General features: G+C 35.1%; 1 protein-coding gene across 4 annotated transcripts in view; it reads right to left on the bottom strand.

The window, feature by feature from the left end:
• LOC139959974 (uncharacterized) overlaps positions 1–27872 on the bottom strand; it is a 132900-nt gene that overhangs the window by 21196 nt on the left and 83832 nt on the right. For all 4 annotated transcript variants that reach the window (XM_071957935.1, XM_071957933.1, XM_071957934.1 and 1 more), the window contains 27 exons: positions 27009–27128; positions 25645–25758; positions 25307–25429; positions 23948–24061; positions 22914–23036; positions 21892–22011; positions 21224–21337; positions 20662–20781; positions 19575–19688; positions 18058–18177; positions 17345–17452; positions 16809–16928; positions 15913–16026; positions 14960–15076; positions 14127–14240; positions 12667–12786; positions 11681–11794; positions 10472–10588; positions 7280–7393; positions 6486–6605; positions 5092–5205; positions 4214–4342; positions 3214–3348; positions 2870–2992; positions 2085–2198; positions 1516–1641; positions 549–665 (listed from right to left, as the gene is read on the bottom strand). In XM_071957935.1, the coding sequence (XP_071814036.1) occupies positions 549–665; positions 1516–1641; positions 2085–2198; positions 2870–2992; positions 3214–3348; positions 4214–4342; positions 5092–5205; positions 6486–6605; positions 7280–7393; positions 10472–10588; positions 11681–11794; positions 12667–12786; positions 14127–14240; positions 14960–15076; positions 15913–16026; positions 16809–16928; positions 17345–17452; positions 18058–18177; positions 19575–19688; positions 20662–20781; positions 21224–21337; positions 21892–22011; positions 22914–23036; positions 23948–24061; positions 25307–25429; positions 25645–25758; positions 27009–27128 (3198 nt within the window). The remainder of the gene's footprint in view (positions 1–548; positions 666–1515; positions 1642–2084; positions 2199–2869; positions 2993–3213; positions 3349–4213; positions 4343–5091; positions 5206–6485; positions 6606–7279; positions 7394–10471; positions 10589–11680; positions 11795–12666; positions 12787–14126; positions 14241–14959; positions 15077–15912; positions 16027–16808; positions 16929–17344; positions 17453–18057; positions 18178–19574; positions 19689–20661; positions 20782–21223; positions 21338–21891; positions 22012–22913; positions 23037–23947; positions 24062–25306; positions 25430–25644; positions 25759–27008; positions 27129–27872) is intronic.

The raw sequence follows: 27872 nt of genomic DNA, 5'->3' as shown, positions 1-27872 counted from the left end.
AAAAAAAAATTTTTCCCTATAAAATTGCAACAATCTACCAATCATAGAGAAATTTTATCATAAAGTCATTAAACCGCATCATGAAAATGGAAATTCTTTGTAAACTTCAAATTTTTGGTTTAAATGTTCAAGTTCAAATCAGTGAAACATTAATGAGCAAGTAATGTACAACTGTTAGGAACTTCTCCTTAGTTTAAAAGCTGATCTTAAAGCTGAAGATGCGGAGGTTGGATTTCCACCAAAGATCTCAATTCCAAAGATTACACATCGTTAAACGTTCCATATTTCAACATATTTCATATAATCAACAATTTTCCAAATGGCAGTAAACTTGCCTGTCGATCGGTGAATATCAACGAATCACTTTTTGTTTACCTTTAAATGTACTAGTATACAAGTAAGTCAATTTAACATTAAATATGCCTGTTGATGTGTGAATATGACTTTTTGTTTACTTTTAAATTTACTAGTATACCAGTATAAAGTCAATAAACATTTGATCGCATTGTAAAGCTTAAGATTTACCAGTAAAATGAGCAGATTCTTACTTTGAAAGCAGAAAGGTCCATCGAAACCAAAGGAGCAAAGGCAAGTGAATCCATTGGCATTAGTGGGTGTCGTCTGACACGTGCCTCCGACACCACAAGGATTGTTAGTACAGGGATCTACAACCAGTTGAAGAAGAAAAAAACATTTGTGAGTTAAATACACCAAAAATTTTTATGAAATGTACCAGAAGGAGCCATTATTTTTATTGAATTGAAACGTATATTTATATTCACCATACCATGACACATCCCATAAAATCCCGGACAGTTACAACAGACCAGAACGAAGACTTGGTGTGGTGCGAATGTAACCTAGACTTCATACTATAGATCAGAGTAAGCTGAGCATGCTGTGATGTTCACACTAAAATCCTGTACAATTTTACACCCCACCATATAGCAAGAAATGGTGAGACATTAATGCAGATTACACACAAAGATAATAAGATGTCTTTTGTGTCAAGAACAACATGCTGTGATGGTTACACTAAAAACCTGTTCAATTCTACCCCCCCCCCCCCCCCCCCGGTACAAAGGAACTGTTCCCAAGGTAACATGGGTTTTTCAAACCTGTACAGAACAGTACAACACAATTACCAGAAGGCATTTATTTATTAAATCGACACAAACATTTTGTTTACACACACCTATGAAATTACCCCAAAAATACCCCAATAACTTCCATGTTATGATATGATGTAAATTCTAATTAGCATTAGCAAAATCTAATTAGCATTTTCTTTAAATGAGAGCCTTATCATTTTGTTTCTCGTTAATTAAGTTGCAAGCTTTATTCTACTTACTCTACAGACATTTCAGCTTCACCATCCTCGAGGTTTCCTTTATATATCCGAGAATATGCTAAACAGTCGACATATTTTCTGAAGAGTCCTTTTCTGGGTTTCTTTTCAAAATCTATATTTTACAGAATTATAATCAGTTTTATGTCAGTGACATTTGTACTCACCTGTGAGACAAGTGGGTCCAGAAAATCCTGGCAGACAATTGCATACATATGCAAGTGCCCCTGTTGCCATGGTACTAGTTGTGCATAAGGCTCCATTCAAACACGGGTTTGATAAGCAAGGATCAACTGCAGTGAGGATCAATAAAGAAGAGAGACTTGATCCGCGAGTGTTTAATATTTAACAAAGGATAAAATTAAAGGCAAAAGTATGATAAAAAAACGAACCCAACCATCACCTTCACCTAACATGATAGGTTTATTTGTGATGAGCAATAGACCAGGTAAGAAAACTTACTGATACTTGCTTTCTCTGACAAATTATAGCAATATATATATGTAAATATATAAATATAAATATAATAAATATATATATATATATATAAATATAAATATATATATATATATATATATATATATATATATATATATATAATTATAAATAAAACAAGAATCATTTAAAAAAGAAGATGTGTCAAACAGAGAACAAATGTACTTAATATTTCTACCTCCGAGTCTGGTTTCTTCCTCAGTTATTAATTAATATTATTTAATTAATCCATATTTCTTACCTATTTGCTGACACCTGATGCCAGCGAAGCCAGAGTTACAGGCACACGAGAAGGCTGTTAAGGAAGTCTGCACACAGTTACCGTTGATGCAAGGATTGGAAGAACATGGACTCACTTCAGGAAGAGAAGAGAGGTCAAGTAAAATGCCTCCTAACATACAATTGCAACATGAATTGTGGGCCTAGCCAATCATTGTCATTTACCAATGATACTGTGACTAATCTCTGTGACCCTAATAGAAATGACCTGTTGTGTTTTGTTAACACCTAAACGATCAGAATAAACATGGACATAGTTTATTGAACGCTATTTCTTTGAAGGATATTCGAGTGACAAGCATTTCCATGCATTTTTCGAGCAGTTTTGCTGTAAATTTACATAATATATGGTAGATCTTATTTTACCTGATACAGACAGTTCTAAATAACAGGCATATGCATTTTACATGTATCATGATAATTAATACCCACAAAATGGTTAATCTTTTAATAGCTATAAGCTTTATAGAGACTCTACACAGCCTCGTACAAGTATTCAGATATTGGTAGGGTTTACATTGCACCTCAGATTTATCTCACATGGAATACCAGAGGACATGTTTAGAAGTTTAGTCTTTAACTTTCTATTCTGAGCAAAGACACGATGTGAGTCTCACGAGCAGTCAGACACAAATCTCTCTAAGATCGTATTGGCTTGGTTATTCTAACACATAATCAATCCCCCCCTCTGCTACCCCGGCCCCACATAATCCCCACGGTGGGGTCACAAAGCTATTAGTCTCTTACCGTCACAGACCTGACAGTTACTACCGGTGCAAACACCTTGACACTGACAGATGTAGAGGTCAGCGTTATTCAGGTTTCTGGTACACAGGCCACCATTCTGACATGGCATAATAGCACAGGGATCTGAAATTGAAAAAACAAGAGTCCAGTTGTGTCATGTTAACCTGAACTACCTGAAAATCAAACCCAGACAAACTGTGTATATTTGATGAAAGGAGCACACAATATGTACATCTTTTTGCTGAAATCTTGCATATTTTCAAAGTTTTTGTTAATGCTGCTTTTTTAAACTCCACTGATAACACATAGCAAACAATTATTGTGCTCCCATATTGTGGTTGTACCTGTGATCGCTGTGGGTTCCGTACAAGTGATCCCAGACCAGCCGGCAGTACAGAGACAGTTGAAGCCAGAGATTGCAAATGCGACACAGGTCCCTCCGTTCTGACATGGGTTTGGACTACAAGGAGTTGGGGGCACTGAGGAAGGAATCCGAAAAAAAATTGGTTTAATCATGAAACTTATTTTTGTACCCTTCATTTACTGCAAATAAAAAGTATTGACTGACATAATCTTGACTTTAAATGCAAAAAATTAATATCACCCCTTCCTGAAACCAACTGCCCCCCCCCTCTCTCTACCTCAGGCTTCCCCTCCCTTTACAAACTTTATGTTTCACTAGTGAATTATATCAATTTTTTAAACGCAGAAGCTTTAAGATCAATTCCATTTTAAAGGAAACACTTCAAAATTTGGAAAAACACTCAGTCATTTTCCACTTATAAATCTAGCTGTGATAAATGACAGCTGTTTGCAAATTTATTTGTGTTTCTTTTAGTTTCCTTTTTCTAAGGGAATGGTTTCCAAATATAACATTCTGAGAACTGGTTTACGTTGAATATGTTACATGTTATTAGATACACATGAATGTCATGCACTGTCTATAAATCTTTCTATACATGCCGCGAAAGTGTCCAATAGCTATAGGTTGCATCCAAAAACCAGCCGTTTGTACTGAACTGCGGGTTTTCCCAGTTGGTTAGCTGAGTGATCAGTCCCATCTTTCTCACCTTAGTTGAGCTGCCTATTCATCTATTATGCAACTCATCACACAGCTAGTAGCCAAATCACTATCAGATCAAGGCAGACATGGCAAGGTGTGAACAAATCAACTCCTCCAAACTAACCAGTCTGTTTGCAGGAGACATAAAGTTTCAGTAAGTTGAGGTCAAGAGAGCTGAAAAATGCAACCTATGGTTAATGGACTAATTCTTGTCTGTCAGTCTGTCTGTCTAAACTATCTATCTGTTATAGGCTACTGTATTGATCATACTACTGACTTACTATTTTGACATCTGTCCCCATTGAAACCACCAGTAGACGAGCAATCACAAACAAACTGCGTAAGATCAAGAGTATTGATTATTCGACAGATTCCGTTGTTAAGACATGGGTTAGGTTGACAGCCATTATCTGTAGAAGAAAAAAATCAAATAAAAATGGATCATATTAATTACTGCAAATTTCTTTTCAATTTTTTTTCTAACCTAAATCCAAATAGTGCTTCTATGATAAAAAAAAAAAATTCCAGTGATTTTATGATAATGCAATGATCTTTTACATGAACCTACAACTACTAAATTTTATTTTCAAATTCTTTCCATGGCATTCCTGTTGCTAAAAACACCCCAGGCCTACTAAAACAGCAATTTGTTAAATGTGCAATATCAAATCCATATATGACTACCTTCCAAGACATCAGGGATCCCTTTAAATATGACCTGCTTGATAAATTGATACCTTGGAAGCTCATGCAATATACACCATGCAGAGGAGAAAATATAAAAAGGTGGAACGTATTACCCAGTTATTACATCATTTTTGCAATCCATGTTCTTACATAAATGACTTTTAATTGATGCAAACAAATGTACTTGATGATGATGATGATGATGATGATGATGATGATGATGATGATGATGATGATGATGATGATAGATAGATAGATATATATTGAGATATATAGATATATATATATGTAGATATATATATATAAATATTTTATATATATAGATATATATTTTATTCATAGTTAGATAGCTAACATAACACATAATAAATACTTCTACTCTCTATTAATTTTTAACTTGTATTAATTTTAAACATCTATTGTTGTCTGCCACTCAGGGAATATGAAAATAAAATACTGACGCTGAACTTACTCTGCATGATTTCACAATTGGTTCCAGTATACTCCGGTGAGCACTGACATCTGTAACGGTTTTCACCGTCCTGGCAGATACCACCGTTCAGGCAAGGCTGAGAAAGACATTCATCTGAATATTGGAGAGGGGGGATATGAAAAATGATTTAAAAAAATATATGTAACAGGTGGAATACAAAGAATAGTCTAAGACACCATCTGTGGTACTGAACTTGTTTATTGCTGATCTTGACTTTGTTCCCCAACAAACTCCCCCTCTTCAAACTCCCTTAGTTAGAGGATCAATCTTAAGGAACATGCATGGAAGTTAACAGGTAATCGTTTACATTGAAAATCTACCCTGAGAAGAGCAGGATTGGAATGATAATAATAGATTGAGTTTTAAGATGTTACTGTATCACTAATAAAACTAGGCGTTGTGCTTTTCAACAGAGGTTGAAGTTCCCAAAACCCATACAAACATTCAACTCACAGTAAAATAGAGGGCAGTATTCACAATTACGCCTTGTGTGCCTGTTACACATATATATATTAACTGATGAGAACGAAGGAGTAAATCCATTTTCATTCTTTTATCTTAATCTGCTTTGGTTTTATATGAACCAATTTTAATTTTTTTCCTTTCTTTGAATTCTTTCCCATGACCTGGACCCTCTGCTTGTTACTATTGACAAGAAGTAATGATGACATACTTTATGAGAGAGAACAGTCTCACCTTCAGCCTGGATATAGTACTTGAGGGTTTAAAAAAAAAACACCCCCAAAAAACAATAATTAATGGCAAAAAATTGCAATCAATTATGGGCAGTCTACTATCTACAAAGAGTGGAAATGTATCTGAATAACCAACCTCAAAGGAGTTTAATACACCTTTACTATCCTTTGCTTTAATGTTAAAAATATCTAGTACTATTAAAGAGAAAAATTGATAGAAAGGATTATTTGAGATTATTTGTTCATTTTTAGACAAAAGAGCAGAAACAAATAAATCAAGGTTCGACTTGCTAGCACACATCAGGATGGGATAAGTTTCCGTTGCTAAGGTTTCATCATATGATATAATATATATTATATGCATTAATAATTATAATATGCATTTTGGCATGGCATTTTACCTACTAGACTATACCTACGACTAAAGACAAATGACATAATCTATGCCTCAAATGAGATAAAAGTACACAAAACTTGCCACTGCATTATAAAACTAAAGTTACCTAACAGATTATACAAATGGCTATAAATGACATAATCTAAGCAGCGAACAAGATGAAAATGCTAAATTTTGAATTGAAAGAATGTCAAAGACCCGTCAAAAATTAAATTCATGTGCATGATAAAAAAAAAATATGGAGTGAGATTAGGAAATCAACTGAATCCATATAAACTTACTTGTATTTACTTCACAGTTTGATCCAGTGAAACCGGCTAAACAGAGGCAGACGAAGCTATTGGGTAGGTCGACGCAAGTGCCCCCGTTATCACAAAAGTTGTTCTGGCAACTGTTGACAACTTTGAAATAGTAGAAGCAAGAAGGCAAGACAGTAAAGTTTCAATATCTTCCTTTGAGGATGTTTTTACATATTTCCTTAGTTCTGCCTAGATTATCATTTATTCCCTTCTACTTTTAAAGGAGAAATAAATCCTAGCTTTTTTTCATCTATTCTTATGTTTTGACAGATTGTCTTTCCAGTAAAAGCAATGAAAAAGCATAAAAATCCCTTCTTTGAGATGAAAAAACGATTCGAATGTAGTTCATGTGTCGCGCCAGTTTGTTTGAATTGAGCCAGTTCCGTGACGAAAGCGAGCCACATGGCGTATTCCAAGAAAATATAGTTGCCAATCCCTACAATAATTAAAATTGTACTTTCAACAATAGTAATGAATAAAATATCATTCAAAAAATATATCTTTTGTCTTTATTAATCTGTAAAATCTTAAATCTGTAACCTTTAATAATTTTCCATCTCGTATATAAGAAATGTGTAACTACAGGACAAAGTTAAAAATTAAACAGGTTTGAAAAAAGTATCAAGAAATAATTCTCAAATTCTCTGACAAATTTCAGAGCTAGTATCAATGACAGATTTGAATGATGAGCAGTAATCTTTGAGGAGTTGAGAATAATCCGTTGTTGAAAGAGTCAGGTCTTAATCATACTGATATCTTGATTGATTGATGAATACCTCTTGGTATGGTGCAAGTTGGGCCCAAAAACTGTTCGGTACAAATGCACTGGAATTGTCCGATTAGGTTGAGACAGGTGCCTTGGTTCAGACAGGGGTTACTGACACATTCATCTGAATAAGAAAGCAAACAAAAATGAAAATACTTGAACATTTTTGCAACAAACAATAAATTCCAAATTAACATATAGTAGTTGCATATTCTTAGATATGAAAAAGTTTTCACATCTGGCAAAATATGAAAAACTGCTAAAAGTAAATTCTCCCAACTCTGTCAAATCATATTTTCTCACAAATTCATCGTTCACCAGGATGGTCGGCTTTACTGGTCTAAAGAAGCTTTTCCCCATTGCTAGGAAAAAGTGCTATTCAATGAGCCAAGGAGTTAATTCTGGGTAATTGTTTGCATGTAATCCGAATGAAAATCTAGAATTCAACTCCCTCCACCAAATATAATTGTCAATTGGTTATTATAAGCACTGGAGATACAAAATAAACTCTATACTTATTTACCAAATATGAGGATGAAAGAAAACAAACAAGTATCAAGTACTTGTACCTAGGAAAACCAAACAAATAGCTAATAAAGTATCAAATACCTAGGAATCCAAACAAAGAATCAATAAAGTATCAAGTACCTAGGAAAGCCAAACAAAGAACCAATTCAGTATCAAGTACCTAGGAAAGCCAAACAAAGAATCAATAAAGTATCAAGTATCTAGGAAAAGTAAACAAAGAGCTAATTCAGTATCAAGTACCAAGGGAAACCAAGCAAAGAACCAAATCAGTATCAAGTACCTAAGAAAACCAAACAAAGAATCAATTAAGTATCAAGTATCTAGGAAAGCCATACAAAGAACAAAATCATTATCAAGTATCTAGCAACAGTAAAAAAAGAGCTTATTCAGTTTCAAGTACCTAGGAATGCCAAACAAAGAACCAATAAAGTATCAAGTACCTAGGGAAACCAAACAAAGAACCCATTCAGTATCAAGTACCTAGGAAAGCCAAACAAAGAATCAATAAAGTATCAAGTATATAGGAAAAGTAAACAAAGAGCTAATTCAGTATCAAGTACCAAGGGAAACCAAGCAAAGAACCAAATCAGTATCAAGTACCTAAGAAAACCAAACAAAGAATCAATTAATTATCAAGTATCTAGGAAAGCCAAACAAAGAACAAAATCATTATCAAGTATCTAGCAACAGTAAAAAAAGAGCTTATTCAGTTTCAAGTACCTAGGAATCCAAACAAAGAATCAATAAAGTATCAAGTACCTAGGAAAGCCAAACAAAGAACCAATTCAGTATCAAGTACCTAGGAAAGCCAAACAAAGAATCAATAAAGTATCAAGTATATAGGAAAAGTAAACAAAGAGCTAATTCAGTATCAAGTACCAAGGGAAACCAAGCAAAGAACCAAATCAGTATCAAGTACCTAAGAAAACCAACAAAGAATCAATTAAGTATCAAGTATCTAGGAAAGCCAAACAAAGAACAAAATCATTATCAAGTATCTAGCAACAGTAAAAAAAGAGCTTATTCAGTTTCAAGTACCTAGGAATCCAAACAAAGAATCAATAAAGTATCAAGTACCTAGGAAAGCCAAACAAAGAACCAATTCAGTATCAAGTACCTAGGAAAGCCAAACAAAGAATCAATAAAGAATCAAGTATCTAGGAAAAGTAAACAAAGAGCTAATTCAGTATCAAGTACCTAGGGAAACCAAGCAAAGAACCAAATCAGTATCAAGTACCTAAGAAAACCAAACAAAGAATCAATTAAGTATCAAGTATCTAGGAAAGCCAAACAAAGAACAAAATCATTATCAAGTATCTAGCAACAGTAAAAAAAGAGCTTATTCAGTTTCAAGTACCTAGGAATGCCAAACAAAGAACCAATAAAGTATCAAGTAACTAGGGAAACCAAACAAAGAACCCATTCAGTATCAAGTACCTAGGAAAGCCAAACAAAGAATCAATAAAGTATCAAGTATATAGGAAAAGTAAACAAAGAGCTAATTCAGTATCAAGTACCAAGGGAAACCAAGCAAAGAACCAAATCAGTATCAAGTACCTAAGAAAACCAACAAAGAATCAATTAAGTATCAAGTATCTAGGAAAGCCAAACAAAGAACAAAATCATTATCAAGTATCTAGCAACAGTAAAAAAAGAGCTTATTCAGTTTCAAGTACCTAGGAATCCAAACAAAGAATCAATAAAGTATCAAGTACCTAGGAAAGCCAAACAAAGAACCAATTCAGTATCAAGTACCTAGGAAAGCCAAACAAAGAATCAATAAAGTATCAAGTATCTAGGAAAAGTAAACAAAGAGCTAATTCAGTATCAAGTACCTAGGGAAACCAAGCAAAGAACCAAATCAGTATCAAGTACCTAAGAAAACTAAACAAAGAATCAATTAAGTATCAAGTATCTAGGAAAGCCAAACAAAGAACAAAATCATTATCAAGTATCTAGCAACAGTAAAAAAAGAGCTTATTCAGTTTCAAGTACCTAGAAATGCCAAACAAAGAACCAATAAAGTATCAAATACCTAGGAATCCAAACAAAGAATCAATAAAGTATCAAGTACCTAGGAAAGCCAAACAAAGAACCAATTCAGTATCAAGTACCTAGGAAAGCCAAACAAAGAATCAATAAAGTATCAAGTATCTAGGAAAAGTAAACAAAGAGCTAATTCAGTATCAAGTACCAAGGGAAACCAAGCAAAGAACCAAATCAGTATCAAGTACCTAAGAAAACCAAACAAAGAATCAATTAAGTATCAAGGATCTAGGAAAGCCATACAAAGAACAAAATCATTATCAAGTATCTAGCAACAGTAAAAAAAGAGCTTATTCAGTTTCAAGTACCTAGGAATGCCAAACAAAGAACCAATAAAGTATCAAGTACCTAGGGAAACCAAACAAAGAACCCATTCAGTATCAAGTACCTAGGAAAGCCAAACAAAGAATCAATAAAGTATCAAGTATATAGGAAAAGTAAACAAAGAGCTAATTCAGTATCAAGTACCTAGGGAAACCAAGCAAAATACCAAATCAGTATCAAGTACCTAAGAAAACCAAACAAAGAATCAATTAAGTATCAAGTACCTAGGAAAGCCAAACAAAGAATCAATTAAGTATCAAGTACCTAGGGAAACCAAACAAAGAATCAATTAAGTATCAAGTACCTATATCTATTGTACAATCATTGCCAGTGAATCCAATATTGCAGCTGCATATGTAGGAAGTGCTGGTTGGTATGCAGATCCCCTGTCCGCACGGACTGGTACTGCAAATTGGAATAGCTGTAGATAGATTTATAAAAGAAACATTAAAAATATAATGAGACTTATATATATATATAAATAGAATATATATAAATAAATAGAATATATATAAATAGAATATAAATAGAATATAGAATAGAATAGAATATAATATAGAATAGAATAGAATATAAATAGAATATAGAATATAGAATAGAATATAAATAGAATATATATAAAAAAATATATATAAATAAATAGAATAAGGGCAACCTCAGACCTTCAACCCTTTGTTTATATTTTAAAAAGTCACCATCTAAAAGTTTGACTTGAATTAGTGTGTTGAGTAAATGACTTGAATCAAGAATGAGTTACATCACCCAAGTCCAATCATAAGTTGAATTGTGACTTATTATAGTCAAAATGAAATGAGAATCCGTCTTAAACTTGAATGTTGTCTTGGATTAAAATGTTGAAATCTTGATGAGTGAAATGATGAGTCTGACAATGCATTGGATCATGCTTCGAATTTTTATTTCATATCACAGATCAATTCATGAATTGTATAAGGTATTGCATTACATTTTGTGAGTCAAATCATGACTTCGATTATGCAACAAACTATGAGTACAACTCATGAGTCAACTCACGAGTCACACAATAAATCAAGAGTTAACTCCTGAGTCAATTCGAGTAATCCAGCCAGCAATTATGAGTAAACTTATGAGTTGATTCAGGAGTCATATATTGCATTATGCATTAACTCATGAGTCAGAAGTATAACTCAAATCACGATTTCGTCATGAACCGTGAATTGGCTCATGAGTCGTCGTGAGTCATATATTGCATTGAGATTCAACTCAATGAGTCAATTCATGAGTTGAATCACGATTTTCAATCTGTCAAGAATCATGAGTTAACCCAGTGAGTCAAATTATGAGATAAAAAAACATGCAGATGGGATTGTATATAGATTTTGATTTAGGTCATGACCGAACAAGAAAGGACAAGACCACTTTAATATCAGAAGAGAGTAATCCGGTTATAAAACATATTATTTGATATAAAGAGTGAACTTTAAAACATCAGAAATCGTCATCCAGTGGGAAAGCACCTTGAGAGTGAACTTACGTGCTGCTGTTTCACAGTTGATGCCAGTAAACATGTCAGGGCAGTTACAGGTATAACGGTTATTGCCATCCACGCAGATACCTCCATTTTGACAAGGTGAGCTAATACACTGGTCTATAAATACATCATAAACAAAAACAAAATGATATAAATTTATTGGAGACTGGAGGCTGTCAATAATAATGAAGGGAATAAAACAGAATGATGGCAGAGGTTTCAAATGAAAGTCTTTTACAAGATTTGCGTGATAATTTGGGTAAAACTGTTTGGCACCTGCAGAGGGCAGCAAATACAAATCCATTAACTGCTACCACCCGACACAGCCACGACCAACCATTATTTGTTAGCAGAATTGATCCAGTGAAATATAATACATTCTGCCGAGATATTGTTAAGGTGACACTGCAAATCTGGTGCCTAATAATTACAACCAAATATATAACACCTTATCAATACTTTCTACATCTTGAATGCAGACTTGTACATTGCAAAGCAAAATATTACAAAAATTTACTGAAAAATATTAAACAAATCTCAAATTATACCAGCAGAAGTATTATTCTAAGCATATCAGCAAAAAAAAACCAAGTTACGGGTATCGAATCAATAAATCGTAACTCTTGCTATGAAAAAAAAACACAAAAAAACTGCCAATTATCATTTTCACCTTTAAGATTAGGGGGTTGCAGCTATTAGCAATGAAATACAGTCTGTCCTATATGTATTCCTTCAGGTGCTTCAGCCGATTCACCATGGCAACGGGTAGTTCTCTTGGCATGATTGCAGTCTATTGTTTAACCTCCTACCCTAGACTTGGTTATGTATAACAAACCTTAATGATGATTGACATTATTTTTGGATTATTTACCAGTAAATCATGACTCTCAAATTCCAATAAAGGCTGAAATAGTTCACTTTTCGATTGCTAACAGTTTCTGCTTTTAACATCCATAGATGTTTTTTTTTTGGGGGGGGGGGGGCATTACCTTGGTTTAATTCGCAGCTTTCTCCAGTAAACTGAATAGTACAGGTGCAGAAGTATCTATTTAGGCCATCCGTACAGGTACCTCCGTTAAGGCAAGGGTTGGACAGACACTCATTGATCACTGCCGAATAGGAAAATAGAGTTTCATGTGTCATAGACATTCATAGCAATTATATGTGTTACATCAGTTTCATTCTTGACTTTAATAATATGGTCGGCACAACAGTTAATTGCGCCAACTGAAGAATGTACATAGTGGTGGAGCCCTGGGGACTTTCTCCCTTCTTGTGTCTTCCCCTCATCCCCTCGCTTCCCTGCAATTCTTCAGCCAACTGTTTTAAAGAACTGAAGGGTTACTGGGAGAAGGTGGGGGGTATCCAGAATTTCAACACCCAGTGTATACACAAGTAATCACTTTCACCCCCGTTATGTATATTACATGGTAAACCAAAATCATGGTGAGAAATAGTTTATTTCTCCTACCAGGTGATCATTCGGACACCCTGATGTACCATGTCCGCACACCCTTCCTAATACATTCTTATCAGTTAAGGAGGTTCCATTGACAGAAGTTGTTCTTCATCATCAAAGCAAGCTTTTTGGAGATTTGCTTTAATATTGATTTCTGGTAATGTTGACTTCTACTGAAAATAATATTGCAACTGAACCAACCAAGACCCAAGCTACCCTAGTTTTATTAAAACAAATCAACTTTAATAATAGAGGGAATTAAGCAATCTGTTTGATTCTTAAACTTGTGTAGCTATAAACACACATTTTCCTCTTTTTTTTCAAATTCCAACAGTAATAAGCAAAAACATATTTTCGAAACAACTGCAGCATTCTGTGATCTATTTTTTGGCTTGTCATCTCACATTATCAACAACAATTCAGAATCAAAAAAAAAATCTGCCTTTGTGTCAATTTGTAATCTGCTAAACCCTTTATGATTATGTTGCTTCATTTTAATATTTATCCTGATGATATTTATTTTCACGTTCTAACTGATGGTTACTAGTCGGTATTCGTCTCTTTATATTTTAATTTTTTTTTTTTAATATCATTCCAACAAGAGTCCAAACAATGTACAATTCATAATAACATATACTTTATGACCAATAGTCAATATTAATGACAACAACAAATAAATCATTAAACTTCAAATAAAGATTTCCACTTATGCCATCTGATATCAAAAGCATTTTGCTTACAACTAGTTTGATACATAAACTTTTCTTTTAAATAAAAATTCTTTAAATCAATTTTACCATAGTTAAAGGAAGGTTTCTCATTTTTAACCTTACTTTTGTAAACACAAAATTTCCAAACCAGAAGGATGTTATTAAACACATAGTCTTTATACAAATAATTTCAAAACAGAACAAGCTCTTTACTAACTACAATATTGATATTCAATTTAATTTGAGCCCAGATTTGAAAATCCCTTTTATATTTAAATACCTGTGGTAGTTTGACAGAGTGTTCCGGTAAATCCAACTCCACAGACGCAAGAGAAACGGTTGACCTCGTCCACGCAGCGACCGTCGTTTCTGCAGGGATTGCTGGCACACTCGTCTGAAATTGACAAAAAAATGGCTAGCAGACTACTTCACTGTGTCACTGAAGAGGTATGAGGTTTGCCAAAAATATGCTAAAAAGTTAAATAATGGTCACTAATTGAATTGAATTTGAATTTATTGTCCACAATCGGAAATTCGGCTTAAAGAGGTCGTAAACGAAAAAAAGAAAAGCAATAGTATTAGTATCGATAGACTGCCATACACATACAGTAAAACAAACATATATACAGCAAGTCCTACAAATAAGAAACTTATCTTCTCACTTGTGAATTAAATATATGGATAGAATTAGTCACAAATGAATATATGTAGCGGGCCCTAAGTGTACATGGTGGGCATAACATAGTCCAGAGCGGTTGTAAATGTAGTGCTAAAAAAAAAAGGGTGTGTTGGGTCTTGCATGATTATGTTTCAATTTAGTGCAGACCCCTCTCATGATACAAGCACTCTTACGAAGGTAAGTGAGCACCGATTACCCGCTGAGCAACTTTTCTAGTGCCTCAAATGCAGCTATCATCTGTACTGTACTGCCTCAAACATTTTTTTCTGTTTACTTTGAAGAGACAAATTCAGGTTTCCAGTTAACCTTCTGCTTTAATAGTAGAAGCTAGAAGCAGACTCTAAGTGAGCACCACAACATGTCTACGAGACTGAAGTAAACCAGATGGGATTGCCACAGGTAAGTGATGAAGAGAATAAATTTACGACACTCACTTATATTTTGGTCACAGTTGACGCCGGTGTAGCCTGCTATGCAGTTGCATATGAATCCATTGAAAGTGTCAATACAGTTACCATTAACACAAGGAGAAGTGGCGCACTGGTTGCCACCTGCAAAGATTTTTAAGAAAAGAATGTAATTATCGTATAAAGTCGGCAAAACTCATACCACGACCACAAAGATGAATCGTCAATCCAAATAAAGTGGAGAGTTTTTTTTGTCACGGATGTTTTCCTGTTTAGTTTCATGGGTCTCTTCTCTCGTTTCACTACAAAAACAATAAATTATACTCAGTAGTCATCAGTTATTGTAAGATTTTGGAAATAGCAGATATGTGACAAAACTGAAGGCAAGATCTTCATTGGTTGTCTGTGATTGGTCAATCGTATTTTACTCTTCATTGGTTGTCTGTGATTGGTCAATCGTATTTTACTGACCCTACCAAGTGTGACTTAGACTAACGTCACAGTTGATAACAAATTAGAGCCAACCCAACTGAAAAAGAGATTAACACTTTGAGAAACGCCGATCAAGGATTGATTTTTCCCTACTTTCTTCCCTTAATCCTCTCTTTGTCCTACCTCTCCTCATCCCCCTGTTGGTTTCTTTCTTCTCTCCATCCTTTGTCTACTAATCCTCTTACATATATCTCTTTTGTGATCACCCTGCTCATTAACCTGTCTGTATTCTGTGTGTGTATTTCTCCCTTCTGTTACTGTTACTTGTCATTCGGCCTCTGAAGAAGATCCTGCTCGCATCGAATCGTAACCAATTACTTTTATGCATTCTCTTTACACAGGCTCTCTAGTGGATGAGCAGTCTGCTAACAGTTTCTGTTTTATTTTGAATTTTATTTTTATTTTGTCAAACAAGAATGATTGAAAATTGTTTTTGATTTCTGTATTTAACTGGAACAAATGCAAGAAAATATATCCAGTGTACTTACCCAGGAAGATATCGCATTGGAATCCGGTGAAAGAAGTAGGGCACTGGCAAGTGTAGCCGTTTACATTGTCCCGACAAGTTCCACCGTTGCGGCAAGGCGCGCTAGCACATTCGTCTATATTGAGACGGAGAGAAACAGGTTACAGAAAAATTGTATGTGTAAAAATGTAAACAAGTCACGTTATAAGGAGAGAGAGGAATACATAGACATTCGACATTCAACTTATTTCATTTCATTTATTTGTTTCCAGTTTGTGACAAGTGGAGGAGGTCTGAGAAAGCCGAGGCTCTTACGAGGCAGACCCCCCGTACAAAGACAATCAGAAAAGAAAAAAAATGAACAATGCATGCAATAAAACAAAGGTTGCACACACAAATAAACTATGTAACTGTACTTACGTTACATAAGAAAACATTATACAATTTAAAGAATTATCATATATGTAATGACAAAAAAAAAAAGACAAAAAAAAAAGGAAAAAGAAAAAACTAAAAATACCTTAGCCAACTTAAACTTTTCAGTAATTGGATAAAAGTAAATGCTTCAGATTTTTAGAAAAGATTGCAAGTGATGGGACATTTTTAACCGTGTATCAAGATAATTAGTGGATTTGTAATTTTAACCAGATTGGATCAGATCAGATCAGAATAATCCAGACATTACTGTATATATGCAACTGTCAAGAATATTTTAAATGTGGTGAGGAGGGGGAGGGGTGGGGACGTTGTTTGTACCACTTAAAATTTGTGTGAAGATTCAACAAATTGCAAAACTCTTGTCAGTGTGGTCAGTGTGATGTAGAATATTACATATTTTATATAATCTGCCCTGACAATGCTGTAAAACAGTAAAACAAGAAATTGATAAAAATTCTTTTTTTCTTTTCTTTTCCTTACTAATATTCTGTTCACAGTTCATGCCACTGAATCCCGGAACACAATTGCAAAAGTAAGTTATGCCCGCGTCGACACAGGTACCTCCGTTAAGACAAGGCGCATCGCTGCACTGGTTACCGTCTGGAAATATAACGTCATGAAAAAGAAATAAGAACATTTACTGACATCGCCCTCGAGACATGAGAATGGAACTGAATTTATGTCAAATGCAAATAAATATTTATATTATATGCCCTGAATATGAATTTCAATACGAGCAAAAAAAATCAATGTTGTCCTCCGGGACAATTGGACGTTGATTAATGAATAAACGTGAAAGGGCTGCTAATTAGTAGTCCACATGTTCCAAAATTGTCTACTTTGTCGATGAAAATCATGAAACTTGACCATCATACGGTGCACTTAACCGTGATGGGGAGGGGGTTTCAGTATCAACGTGGAAAAATACAATTTGCCAAGTTCAATTTGCAACTAGCTATGAAACACAGCTAGTACTTTGAAAAAGCTGCATTTTTTTAAAGGAGAAATATTCTTACTTATCTGGCAAACGGATCCAGAGAAACCCTGGGGACATTGACAAGTAAAGCTATTGATCTGATCCACACATAGGCCACCATTCAGGCAAGGACCGTTGATACAATCATCTGCAAGAAGAAAAAAAGTCAGATAAAGTTATAATTAAAAAAAAGATTAACTAAACTAATTCCTGCTCATTGTCCTTGAACTAGTCTAGAAACTGTCAACAAAGGGTCTCTTCCTATCTCTACGCTTCAATCTTTTAGTCTTGCCGGCTCGCTACCTAGCCCGTGTACCCTTTCAAAAATTCACTTTGCTTGAGCTTACACATAGGACTACAGTCCAGTGAAGGGAGAGGAGAAATTAAGATCACAGACAGAGAAATCGAGACTGTTAAAGTAAAACCCCTTTCAAATATCTAGTGTAGGAAGCCTGATGTTTCGGTCCTAGCAGGTTCCTCTTGAATAAAGGGTGAACTGTTTGCCCCCCCTCACCCCCCTGGAAGAAGATCCTACTCGGATGGAAACATCAGAAACCTTCTGACATTTTATGAGTGAAACTATAATCAAATCGATTTAATGCCAAAATAGTTGATGTAATGCCAAAATAGTAATGAATACTAGATGAACGGTGTCCCTCCTCACGACACTACATAATCGGATACAAAATTCAAGCAACTGGGAGTGACCCAATTGTACTTCCAAAGATCATCGCCTCAAAATGATTGTTTTACCTATGTTGACATCACACAGGGCACCAGAAAATCCAGGCTGACAATTACAACTGAAGGTGTTGAATCCGTCATTGCAGATTCCTCCATTCAAACATAGGTTGACTGCACAATCATTGGCATCTAAATGAAAATAAAATAAAACTGTTAGCAAACTGCTTATCCACTAGAGAGCATGAGTAAGAGAATGTGTAAAAGTAAGTTGGCCTGGTGTTTTGATCCTAGCAGGATCTCCTTCAGTGGCTAAATGACAAGTAACAGTAACAGGCAAGTAACAGTAACGACAAGTAACAGTAACATCTAAATGAGATACAAAATGTCTGCAATAAAACAACTAATGAGGGTTTTCCATGGCTTTGGGACTAATATTACAGACCATTGGCAGTATTAGAACAGCAACATATCAAGAGTTATTTCATAGAAAGACAATTCAATGTCAACACAGAAAACCAATAATGCTAATTGCAAGACATTACACTAGTCTAACTGGTTAACTCAGGGGTTGCAACCACAGGCCACATGCGGCCCACCAGTGATTTTTTTGCGGCCGTGAGATGTCTCAAGAAAAGAAAATCATTCAATCTATTTTACAACATCACAAAAACAAGCTAGTTGCTTATGATTTATCGGCACTAATGATGCTGTCTGGTAGGCCTATTATCCCCATTAATTATCAACTGTACTGTATTGACATTATGTACACACACCTATTGCTTGAAAGTCCCTGGAATCAAATATTTGAAATCAACAGCAGGTCGTTGGTTAGGTGCGGCCCAGTCAATTTTTCACGCCTTATTATATCTGGCCCATTTATTCAAAAAGGTTGCCCACCCCTGGGTTAACTGAATCATCATGCAGGAAAGAGACTAATTACTCCATTTCCTCACATGACATTGAAAATAAAAGATAAGTACTAATGCTGTTTGGATTCTGGTATTTATTCAAACAGTGAGAGCAGTCTGGCTGTTTCAAGCAACCTCAGCTGTTGAGTCACTCTCAGTTTTAAAACTCTTGAGTTTTAAAATAGATGTCAGCTTTTTCGTTTAACCTCTCGGTTATAGATTCAAATTGGGAAACAAGTTGTAGACAAAAACAATAGGAAAAATTGTACAAAAAGAATGTAAAATATTAATTATTATCCAATCTTAAAACTGCTTGTTTAGATTTTAGCACTTCAAATTTGTCTCCTAGACACTGCATCATGCATACTGGAGTAAAGCTTTATTTAAATCCCAATTAAATATCTTATGCAATTTATTGAAAAAAAGCGTTTTGCTGTTAAACTATTATATAAAATATTGGTGTTTGAAAAATATTAGGAAATACCGTTCAAGCTTCCTACCTATGAGATTTTCACAGAACTGTTCGTTAAATATCGTAGTACACTGGCAGAAGAATCTGTCCATCACAGTTAAATGTCTTATTCAATATATTGAAAACAAGTGTTTTGCTGTTATATCATTATATAAAATATTGGTGTTTGAAAATTATTAGGAAATACCGTCGTTCAGGCTTCCTACCTATGAGATTTTCACAGAACTGTCCGTTAAATATCGTAGTACACTGGCAGAAGAATCTGTTCCTTCCATCAATACAGGTGGCACCGTTTTGACAAGGATTGCTGGCACATTCATCTAAAATGATGAGAGGTATAAACAGAGAAAATTAATGTCTTTAAATTTAACTTGCAACAGCTGAACTCGTATTCAGGGTTCCAAGCCTCCTTAAAGGTGCATCCCATTTGGGAATTTGTAGTTTGATTTATAGAGAGTTCACTTTTAGGGTTTAATGATGAGCAAAATAGAGCAATAAATGTAATGTAATGTAATTAAAATCTTATATAGCGCACTACGCGCGATGCATTATATGTGTAATGCTTGGGTAAACCAAAAGCAAACTTAACATGCATATAAATAATTAATATGCATAGAGAAGCGACAAATGAAAAAAACAATGCAAACTACTTCCCTTCCAGATTGCATTGGGTTGCAACTTTTGACAAGTCATGAATACCAAAACCAGAGAGCTATGCAGTTAAAATTCTCTAGTGAAACAGTGCTCCTTATTAGGAACTGACCCCCCCCCCCCCAGTATTACTGCGAGCAAGTTCATCCAGCTTGTTGGCATACTGGTGAGCAATTTCACAAGATAGTGTTAATTTGATTCAAAAATCTGTAAGCAGTAGAGATCACACACTTTAGTACTGATATAATAATAATAATAATAATAATATTTGCTTTTTATAAAGCGCTTTAAACCAGGGATAGGTCTCAAAGCGCTTTACAGACGTTATATTACCCCTGGTCAATGATAACCTGTCCCAGAGACAATCCCTCCAGTCGGCAGCAGTTATATACTGCGCCCAATGACAAGTTACCTCACAGGTACCAATTTAACCCCTGGGTGGAGAGAGGCAAGTGAGATAAAGCATCTTGCCCAAGGACACAACCTAATGAACTAGGCAGGAATCGAACCAGCAATCCTTGGATCACGAGTCCGACGCCTTAGCCAATTGGCCAGCCTGCTCTCAAGATATGACAGTAATGGTAGTGAGAGAGATCCATTCATTGATCAAATTTATGATAAATCTTTTGTTTCTTAATTTACCGATATTGATTTCACAATTAGTGCCAGTGAACCCAGGTACACAGGAACAAGAGTAGAAGTTGTTGCCATCCATACAACCTCCTCCATTTTGACAAGGGTTTGATGAGCATTGGTTTTCATCTGAAAAAGAAAAGAAATATTATAATGAGAATCGAATGTTTCAAAAAAAGAAAACAAAAGAAGAGATGCATATTCATTTTTAGTTGTCATAGGATACCAAAGAAAGAAAGATATTAAATGAAAATGAAAATCGTAAAAAATTCAAACAAAAGCACAACTTCTACTAAAAAGGATTTCACAAAACTTGACAAAAGTTGCAAATATTAAAGTTCCCTCAACTTTGGATTATTATTATTTGTGTTGGCAATTATGGGCATTTTCAGTCTCTTATTCCCATTTTTCACTAGGTGCTGTTAGTGGTAGATGACTTAACCTTGAAAAGGGCTTCCACTGATCTTCACAAAGTATCTCATTGACCAAAAAAAAACGAAAACAAAAAAAGAAAAAAAAGAAAAACAAAAGCATCAATACCGCAAAAAGTTCAAATACCGTCGAATCTTACCAATTTGTGATTCACATCGTAGTCCTTGGAAGCCCGGTAAGCAGACACAGTCGTAACGGTTGACACGGTTCTGACATGTCGCACCATTGAGACATGGATTGCTAGCGCATTCATCTGACAAAAAATTAAAAGCATTTCTTCCCTTTCTTTTTCTAAATTTTATTAATATTTTTCATACTTATAAAATTTTCAAAGGATCTTTTTATCACAAAATATTTTTTATGTGTTAAATGTTAACTGCATACAACACTAAACGAAGCTAGAGAGGTAAAAATCATTACAAATAATATACCTTAAATCCCAATATTTTTCTTTATGTTTTTCATTTTCTTCTCTTTTTTTTTTGGGGGGGGGGATGGGGGGTTTGAAAATGTTGCACCTGGCAACACTTATTTGAGACTCAAGTGTAACATATGGTATAAAGTTTGCCCAGTAGTTCAAGTAGCAGATACTCCATGTTTGAAAGATAAAATTTCAGAATGACTGATTGGGCAGGCTGCAAAACTTTTGAAGATATCGAAAGTCTTTTATTCTGCAAAAAAAAACTTCATATAAATCTGTACAAAACATTCTTGTCTGCAATGATATTTAGACCTCCGTTTCTGGGCAAGGAAACACAAATGAATGATATTGACTTAAACGTGAAACCATCTTTACAAAGGACTTACTGATATCAATTTCACAGTTTGTTCCAGCATACCCTAGTCTACAGCTACAGAAGTACTGCATGAATCCATCGGTACAGGTACCAAAATTCTGGCATGGCCCACTGAGACATTGGTTTGCCTCTGTGGAGATAGAAAACAAATCAATTTTAAACGGTAAGCAATTTCAGTCTTAAAACATATACATGAAATAGGCGATGTAGTTAAAGCACTGAAAATGGAAGTTATCCTGATCCATAGGAGAAACCTTCCTGCTTCATAATAATGAGGACTATTTTCAGCGACATTTCTGTTTTTATCGTGAACATTTAAAAAAGACAACGTAGACTTTTCCAAGAACCTTGAAAGTACCGTACTATTATGCAAAAGATGAGAACGAAACTCCAACGTTCACCAGTTTACTTTTATAAAATAGAAATTGTCTGTGGAGAAGACACATAAAAAAAAAGCCAACATACATTGTCTCTAGTATAGAGATGTCCTAGGCCAGATCAGTATATATGTAAACTTACCTTAGTAGCAAATTTTGAAATATAAAGAAAACACCAACATTTTCATAAATGTTTAAAATTTGAAGCTTTGAAAGGTTAGCGTCTTTACTTTCCGATCAAGAAATTAACTGAAAACGGCTTGAAGCATATGAGTTATGAGCATATGACGCAGTTTTATTAAAACGCAGTTTATCAGCGTACTATAGTCACCTTTTCAATTTTACCGAAATAGTTGTGACAAATTTAATCATTAGAAAAAAGACGAGACATATGATTGTGCTCTGTATTTACTAATGAGCAAAATCGTGGAAGGGTAGGGTAGAGACTGTGTGGATGTTGTGCTGTAATGAAGAGATTGAAAATGTTGATAAAACATTAACAAAGAAAAATTGCAGAAAATGCCCAAACTGATGCACACAACTATAGATTTTGAAATTTGTTTCAGGTTTTTACAACCTATTTAAGCAAATACCACAGGAAGAAGTGAAAGTATAAGTCGAAATACGATTTTAGTAGCCATGGAACAAAGCTTACCTGTTTCGCATGTGTTGCCTTGGAAACCGGTGTTGAAGCAGTTACAGGTAAATTGCATCGGGTTGAGAGCATCTTGTTGACATACTCCTCCATTCAGACAGGGATTGTTATCACACGGATTCCCTAGAATATGACAAAAATATAAAACAAAAACATTGTGTAATTTCTGCATTTTTTGTCTGTTTTCCTTTCTTTGGACCGACAAACTGCTACTTCCCAAAAACAAAACTGTTAAAAGAGATCAGCATTAATTCTGCCCTTGGTTTACACTGATGAATATGCAAGGTTTTCACTCACCAAAGCTTCACTGGTCTATATTCCTAGTATGGTGTCCAATTTGATGAGAAGTGTTTGAAATCAACTTTTCTTTTCCCTCTCTTCCTATGTTTTACCTTTTTTGGACCACCGCCCCCTTTGACTATCTTGAACTGTCCCAATGCCCCCCTCCCCCTACCCCCTCCCCTCGACTTCCCAATCAGTGACCAGCTCAAAGAATATCCCAAATGACAGGCTAAACTGGTGGCGCTTATAAGTTACAAGTGATGTCTCTGCTACAATATAATCCAACCTCCAAAGAATTTGGACCTAGGGGTGGAGTTATTGAATTTCTTATACCATTTTGGTTAATTTTGGGTCACAAAATTGTTTTTGTTCCCAGACCCCCTGGATGCCTTATTGTGCCTTAAATGGCTGCAGTGATGTGTCATAATTGCCAGGGACCTCCAAATCGGTGCCAACGCCCCCCTACTCCCCGTGTACCCTGAAGCGCCCCCCTGAGACTTCCCAACGCCCCCGGGTGGCGGCAGGGACCACTTTGAGAACAACTGTTTAACTTATTACATGAATGGAGTGCAGCAGTATGAGATCAAACCACAACATAGGCATAAATATGTCATTCACTTCCGTTGAATTGCCTCGCAATGTCAGCGAGTGCCTATTGTGGGAAGCTGTAGACCACGAATGATAATATCCTATGCAGCCGGGCTGCAGCCCCCTCAGCTTCCCAACTGTTGAAAAAGCAAACTGATGCTTACCGATTGTTAGGCCGCAACTTTGGCCAAAGAAGTTTGCTACACAAGTACAAGTGTATCGATTGAATCCATCTGTACAAGTTCCTCCATTCAGACAGGGACTGCTGGCACATTCATCTACAAAAATAAAAATAAAAAGCTAAAAAACATTGACAAATAAAAAATTCTCATGGGGTAACTTTGAAAGATTCTTCTGTGTATTGATATCTGATGACCATTCTGAGAATTGTAATTTATTTCTTGCTGGAGAGCTAATTTATAGGGCCAGCATCAATGTCATATGTATCATATGTCATATCAATCAATTAATACCTATTAATTAACTTATTAATACCTTATATATGAAAGAACTCACATATATATCATGCACTTAAACATGTTTCCTATGGAGATGAAAAATCGGTTCAGGAAATTAATAACTTAGAGCGAAGGAAAATTTCCACGGTGCCGTAATGATATTAAGCAGTAAGACCAGCGTTGGACCATGTTTAATGTTCTCAAGGGTGGCATAATCATGTTTAAATGAAATAATACATATTAGTAGTAATTCCTAAAACTCATAGCTAATAGAAATCATGAAACAAACACCTTGAACATATGGAAGTGAACTGCAGAGAGATATCTTTATTAATGTTTGTGAAAGGATCACCTTAGGCAGAATTTTATTCTTGATATGTCAAAAACAGATAAATTGAGATTCTTTTAAATGTTTCTATGGCTGTACCCCTGTACATGATATTCATCTTTAATGTACGATGAACTGGACTGGACAGATCCTTTTAAAAGGTTAACTTGATGATGGTGGGTCGTTCTGTGCAGGCCTGTATGTTAAATGTTAATACATCGTTTCATTTTTTTAAGTTCGATTCACTTCTCCGAAAAATGTCAAGTAAGACCTTCATTATGAATCGAAGAACACCATTGGTAAAACTTCAATTTGTCCTTGACAAAATTTAATTGTTATGCAAAATGTTGTAAACATGTCAACAATAGTCTTTATGTGACAAAATTTAATTGTTGTGCAAAAATGTTGTAAACATGTCAACAACAGTCTTTATGTTGGTCTCATCAGGTTTTGTATCGCATCTGAGGAAACAGACCTATATGAATGGAATGCATTTACACTATAAAGTAGTCCAGCCATTTCAGGTGTTTAAAAGGGTCATTCCTCAAAACTTAAAAAGTAGTATAGCAAAACCATTGGGACAGGGAACAGTACCCTTTTAATAATGAACTGGCGTCAGTGCGGCCATATGAACCCAAACTGAATCACGACTAATTTCTGTCATGAAGTTGAGTTTAACACATTAAGGCAGATGCTTCATGGAATATACTGACGATCAAGCAGGTTGGCAAACTTACTTATATTTGTTTGACAACGGTCACCGGAAACTCCCGGTGGACAGCGGCAGGTAAAACCGTTGCCTCCGTCGATGCAGGTTCCACCGTTGGAGCAGGGATTGATACCGGCACATTCGTTGCCACCTGCAGATTAACATGTAGAAAGGAGAACAATATATTAGAGTGGATTTTTAGAGTGAGTCATTTATTTGGGGTCAAAAGTGTCGGTATAACTGTAACGATAAGAAAGAAGAAGGGCGATTCATTCTCATTTGTACTTTCAGTCCATCAACAAAAACAACAACAAAAACGTTTGTCGTCTGCCCATTTACAAATGGCAGGAAACCCAGTTTTCTTACCAATCAAAATGGAGCAGGTTGGGCCAGAGAATCTGTCCAAACAAAGGCAAGCAAAGGTGCCTATGCTGTCTTCACAAGTTCCCCCATTGTTGCACGGATTGGGGACACAGTCGTCTAAAAAGGAAAAATAAACACATTAAATATCTTCCTCTGATAGTGCAATGATTGAAAGAGCCCCCACCCCCAAAAGAATTAAAAATAGCAAACAAAAAAATATGCACTTGGGCAGCATATAATGAACTCTACCTCCCTTATGAATTCATTGTCCAAACTAAGCCCTGAGTGAGGGGTGAGGGTGCTAAAAGTACGAGAACAACAAGAGATACATCTATTGCTTGGAAAGGTTGGAGAACAGCAACAGTATAGAGCTAAGATGTAATTAGTGCCTAATGTGTAGATTTCAAGCAAAATTGTACAGTACACTTTCGCTTAAGGTAGGTCAAAAGATATACACATACAGAGTCATAAAAAGACATATCCATATACAGAGCCATGTTACCCTGTTATCTTCTGGGACATTAAAGTTGTAATTAAATTTGTCATTTGACGATCTTTTCATGGTTCTTTCTATTTTCGTTTTTTCTCCTTTCTTCTTGGCATCATTTCCAAACAACATTTACGACATTTCAATAAGTTGTAGTTTGGAAAAACTACAAAAAATCCCTAATAGTATAAAGTTGCAAGTAAAAAGGATGATATTTCGATAATAAAATTTGATGGAACATACTGTATCACACAGTATTGCGGTTAACATTATCACCTTCAGTATTTTTGGGATGTTGTGTGTGGTTTAATACCATCGGTAAACTTTGGATAAATACTGTACAGCCATTTTGAATGAAAATTAGACATAATGTTGATGTAAATGGTCTGGGTAAAGATCTATACATATAAGCCTTATAATAGTTTAAAGCAAAACATTAAAATGTTACAAACCAAATATATTCCTACATCTCATAGAGGGGTCACGTATATTATCCAGACTGGACAATATATGTTGCTGTGAAGCAGAAGCACATAACATCTAACACATAACATCTACAGGATGGGTTAGCTCAGTGGTTAACGCCGGTGCCTTTCAATCATAAGGCCCCAAGTTCATGTCACTCCAAGATTAATGTATGTCGTCCAGTTACAGAGTTGTTGACAATTGAAAAGTCATAATCATGGACGTTAAATTTGAATCTAAGAGACTGACTTCTGTCAGCTTGCGGCTTTAATAAGCCAATGATGGCTTCTTCTCGAGTTCCTGCTTGCAGGAGGATCTAACATGCATACATTCACACATACACCTGTTATCAACGTTATTAGACATTTTTCTTTTCAAAGGAAACAATATGGTTTATGATATTAATAAAGGTTACCTATGTTGGTTTCGCATCTTGTGCCAGTGAACCCAGAGGCACACAGACAGACAAAGAAATTGTTGCCATCCACACAAGTTCCTTGGTTGAAACATGGATTGCTCGCACACTGGACTGGATCTGTAAGGAATACGTAAAGCAGTCTTAAAAAAACAAATAAAAAATTGTCTCATAAAGATTACACAATGTTTATTTAAGACTACTGCAATTTCTGTAAAATGAACATCTGAAGACCACACTGTATGCAAGAGTTTTCATAGCCCAGTTTGATAAAAACTGAACAGTTGTCAAAACGGCAGAGAAATGAGTTATTTGCTCTTTGTTGGTTTATCATTTTTTTTCAGCACTTTTCAAAGTTCATTTACTTTAGATCTGTATGTGATCATATTTTTGGGTGGCATCATGGTATAGAGAATCCTCAAAAGCTATTGTAAGTTGCTCTAATATAACAATAACTCAAAGAATAAATCCTCAAAAGCTACTGTAGGGTTGCTTTAATATAACAATAACTAAATGAATAAATTAAAAAAACAGTGGAAAGACACTAAAACAGTATGGAAGAGAAGACATCTAGCTAGGAGAACCCTGAAAGGTAATTGAGGAACACTATGTAGTAATAACAAGAACACTGCATACAGTACGTTTTGAGAACATTAAAACGTAGTTATATGAGCATTTTACAATAAACACTGAGTAAGATACACATTTGTAAACTTAAAGTAAAACTACACGATAATGACGGGACTATTCTGCAGTAAATTAAGACAACCATATACAGTAGTTTCATAGAACACTTCAGAGTAATTACCGGAACATTGAAGAAAAGTAATTAAAGAGAACATGTTAAAGTAATTAACAAAACAC

This window comes from Apostichopus japonicus, chromosome 19, assembly GCF_037975245.1.
Source record: "Apostichopus japonicus isolate 1M-3 chromosome 19, ASM3797524v1, whole genome shotgun sequence".
Taxonomy (NCBI): domain Eukaryota; kingdom Metazoa; phylum Echinodermata; class Holothuroidea; order Aspidochirotida; family Stichopodidae; genus Apostichopus; species Apostichopus japonicus.
The sequence above is the reverse complement of the archived record's forward strand: the minus strand, read 5'-3'. Positions and strand labels throughout refer to the sequence as shown.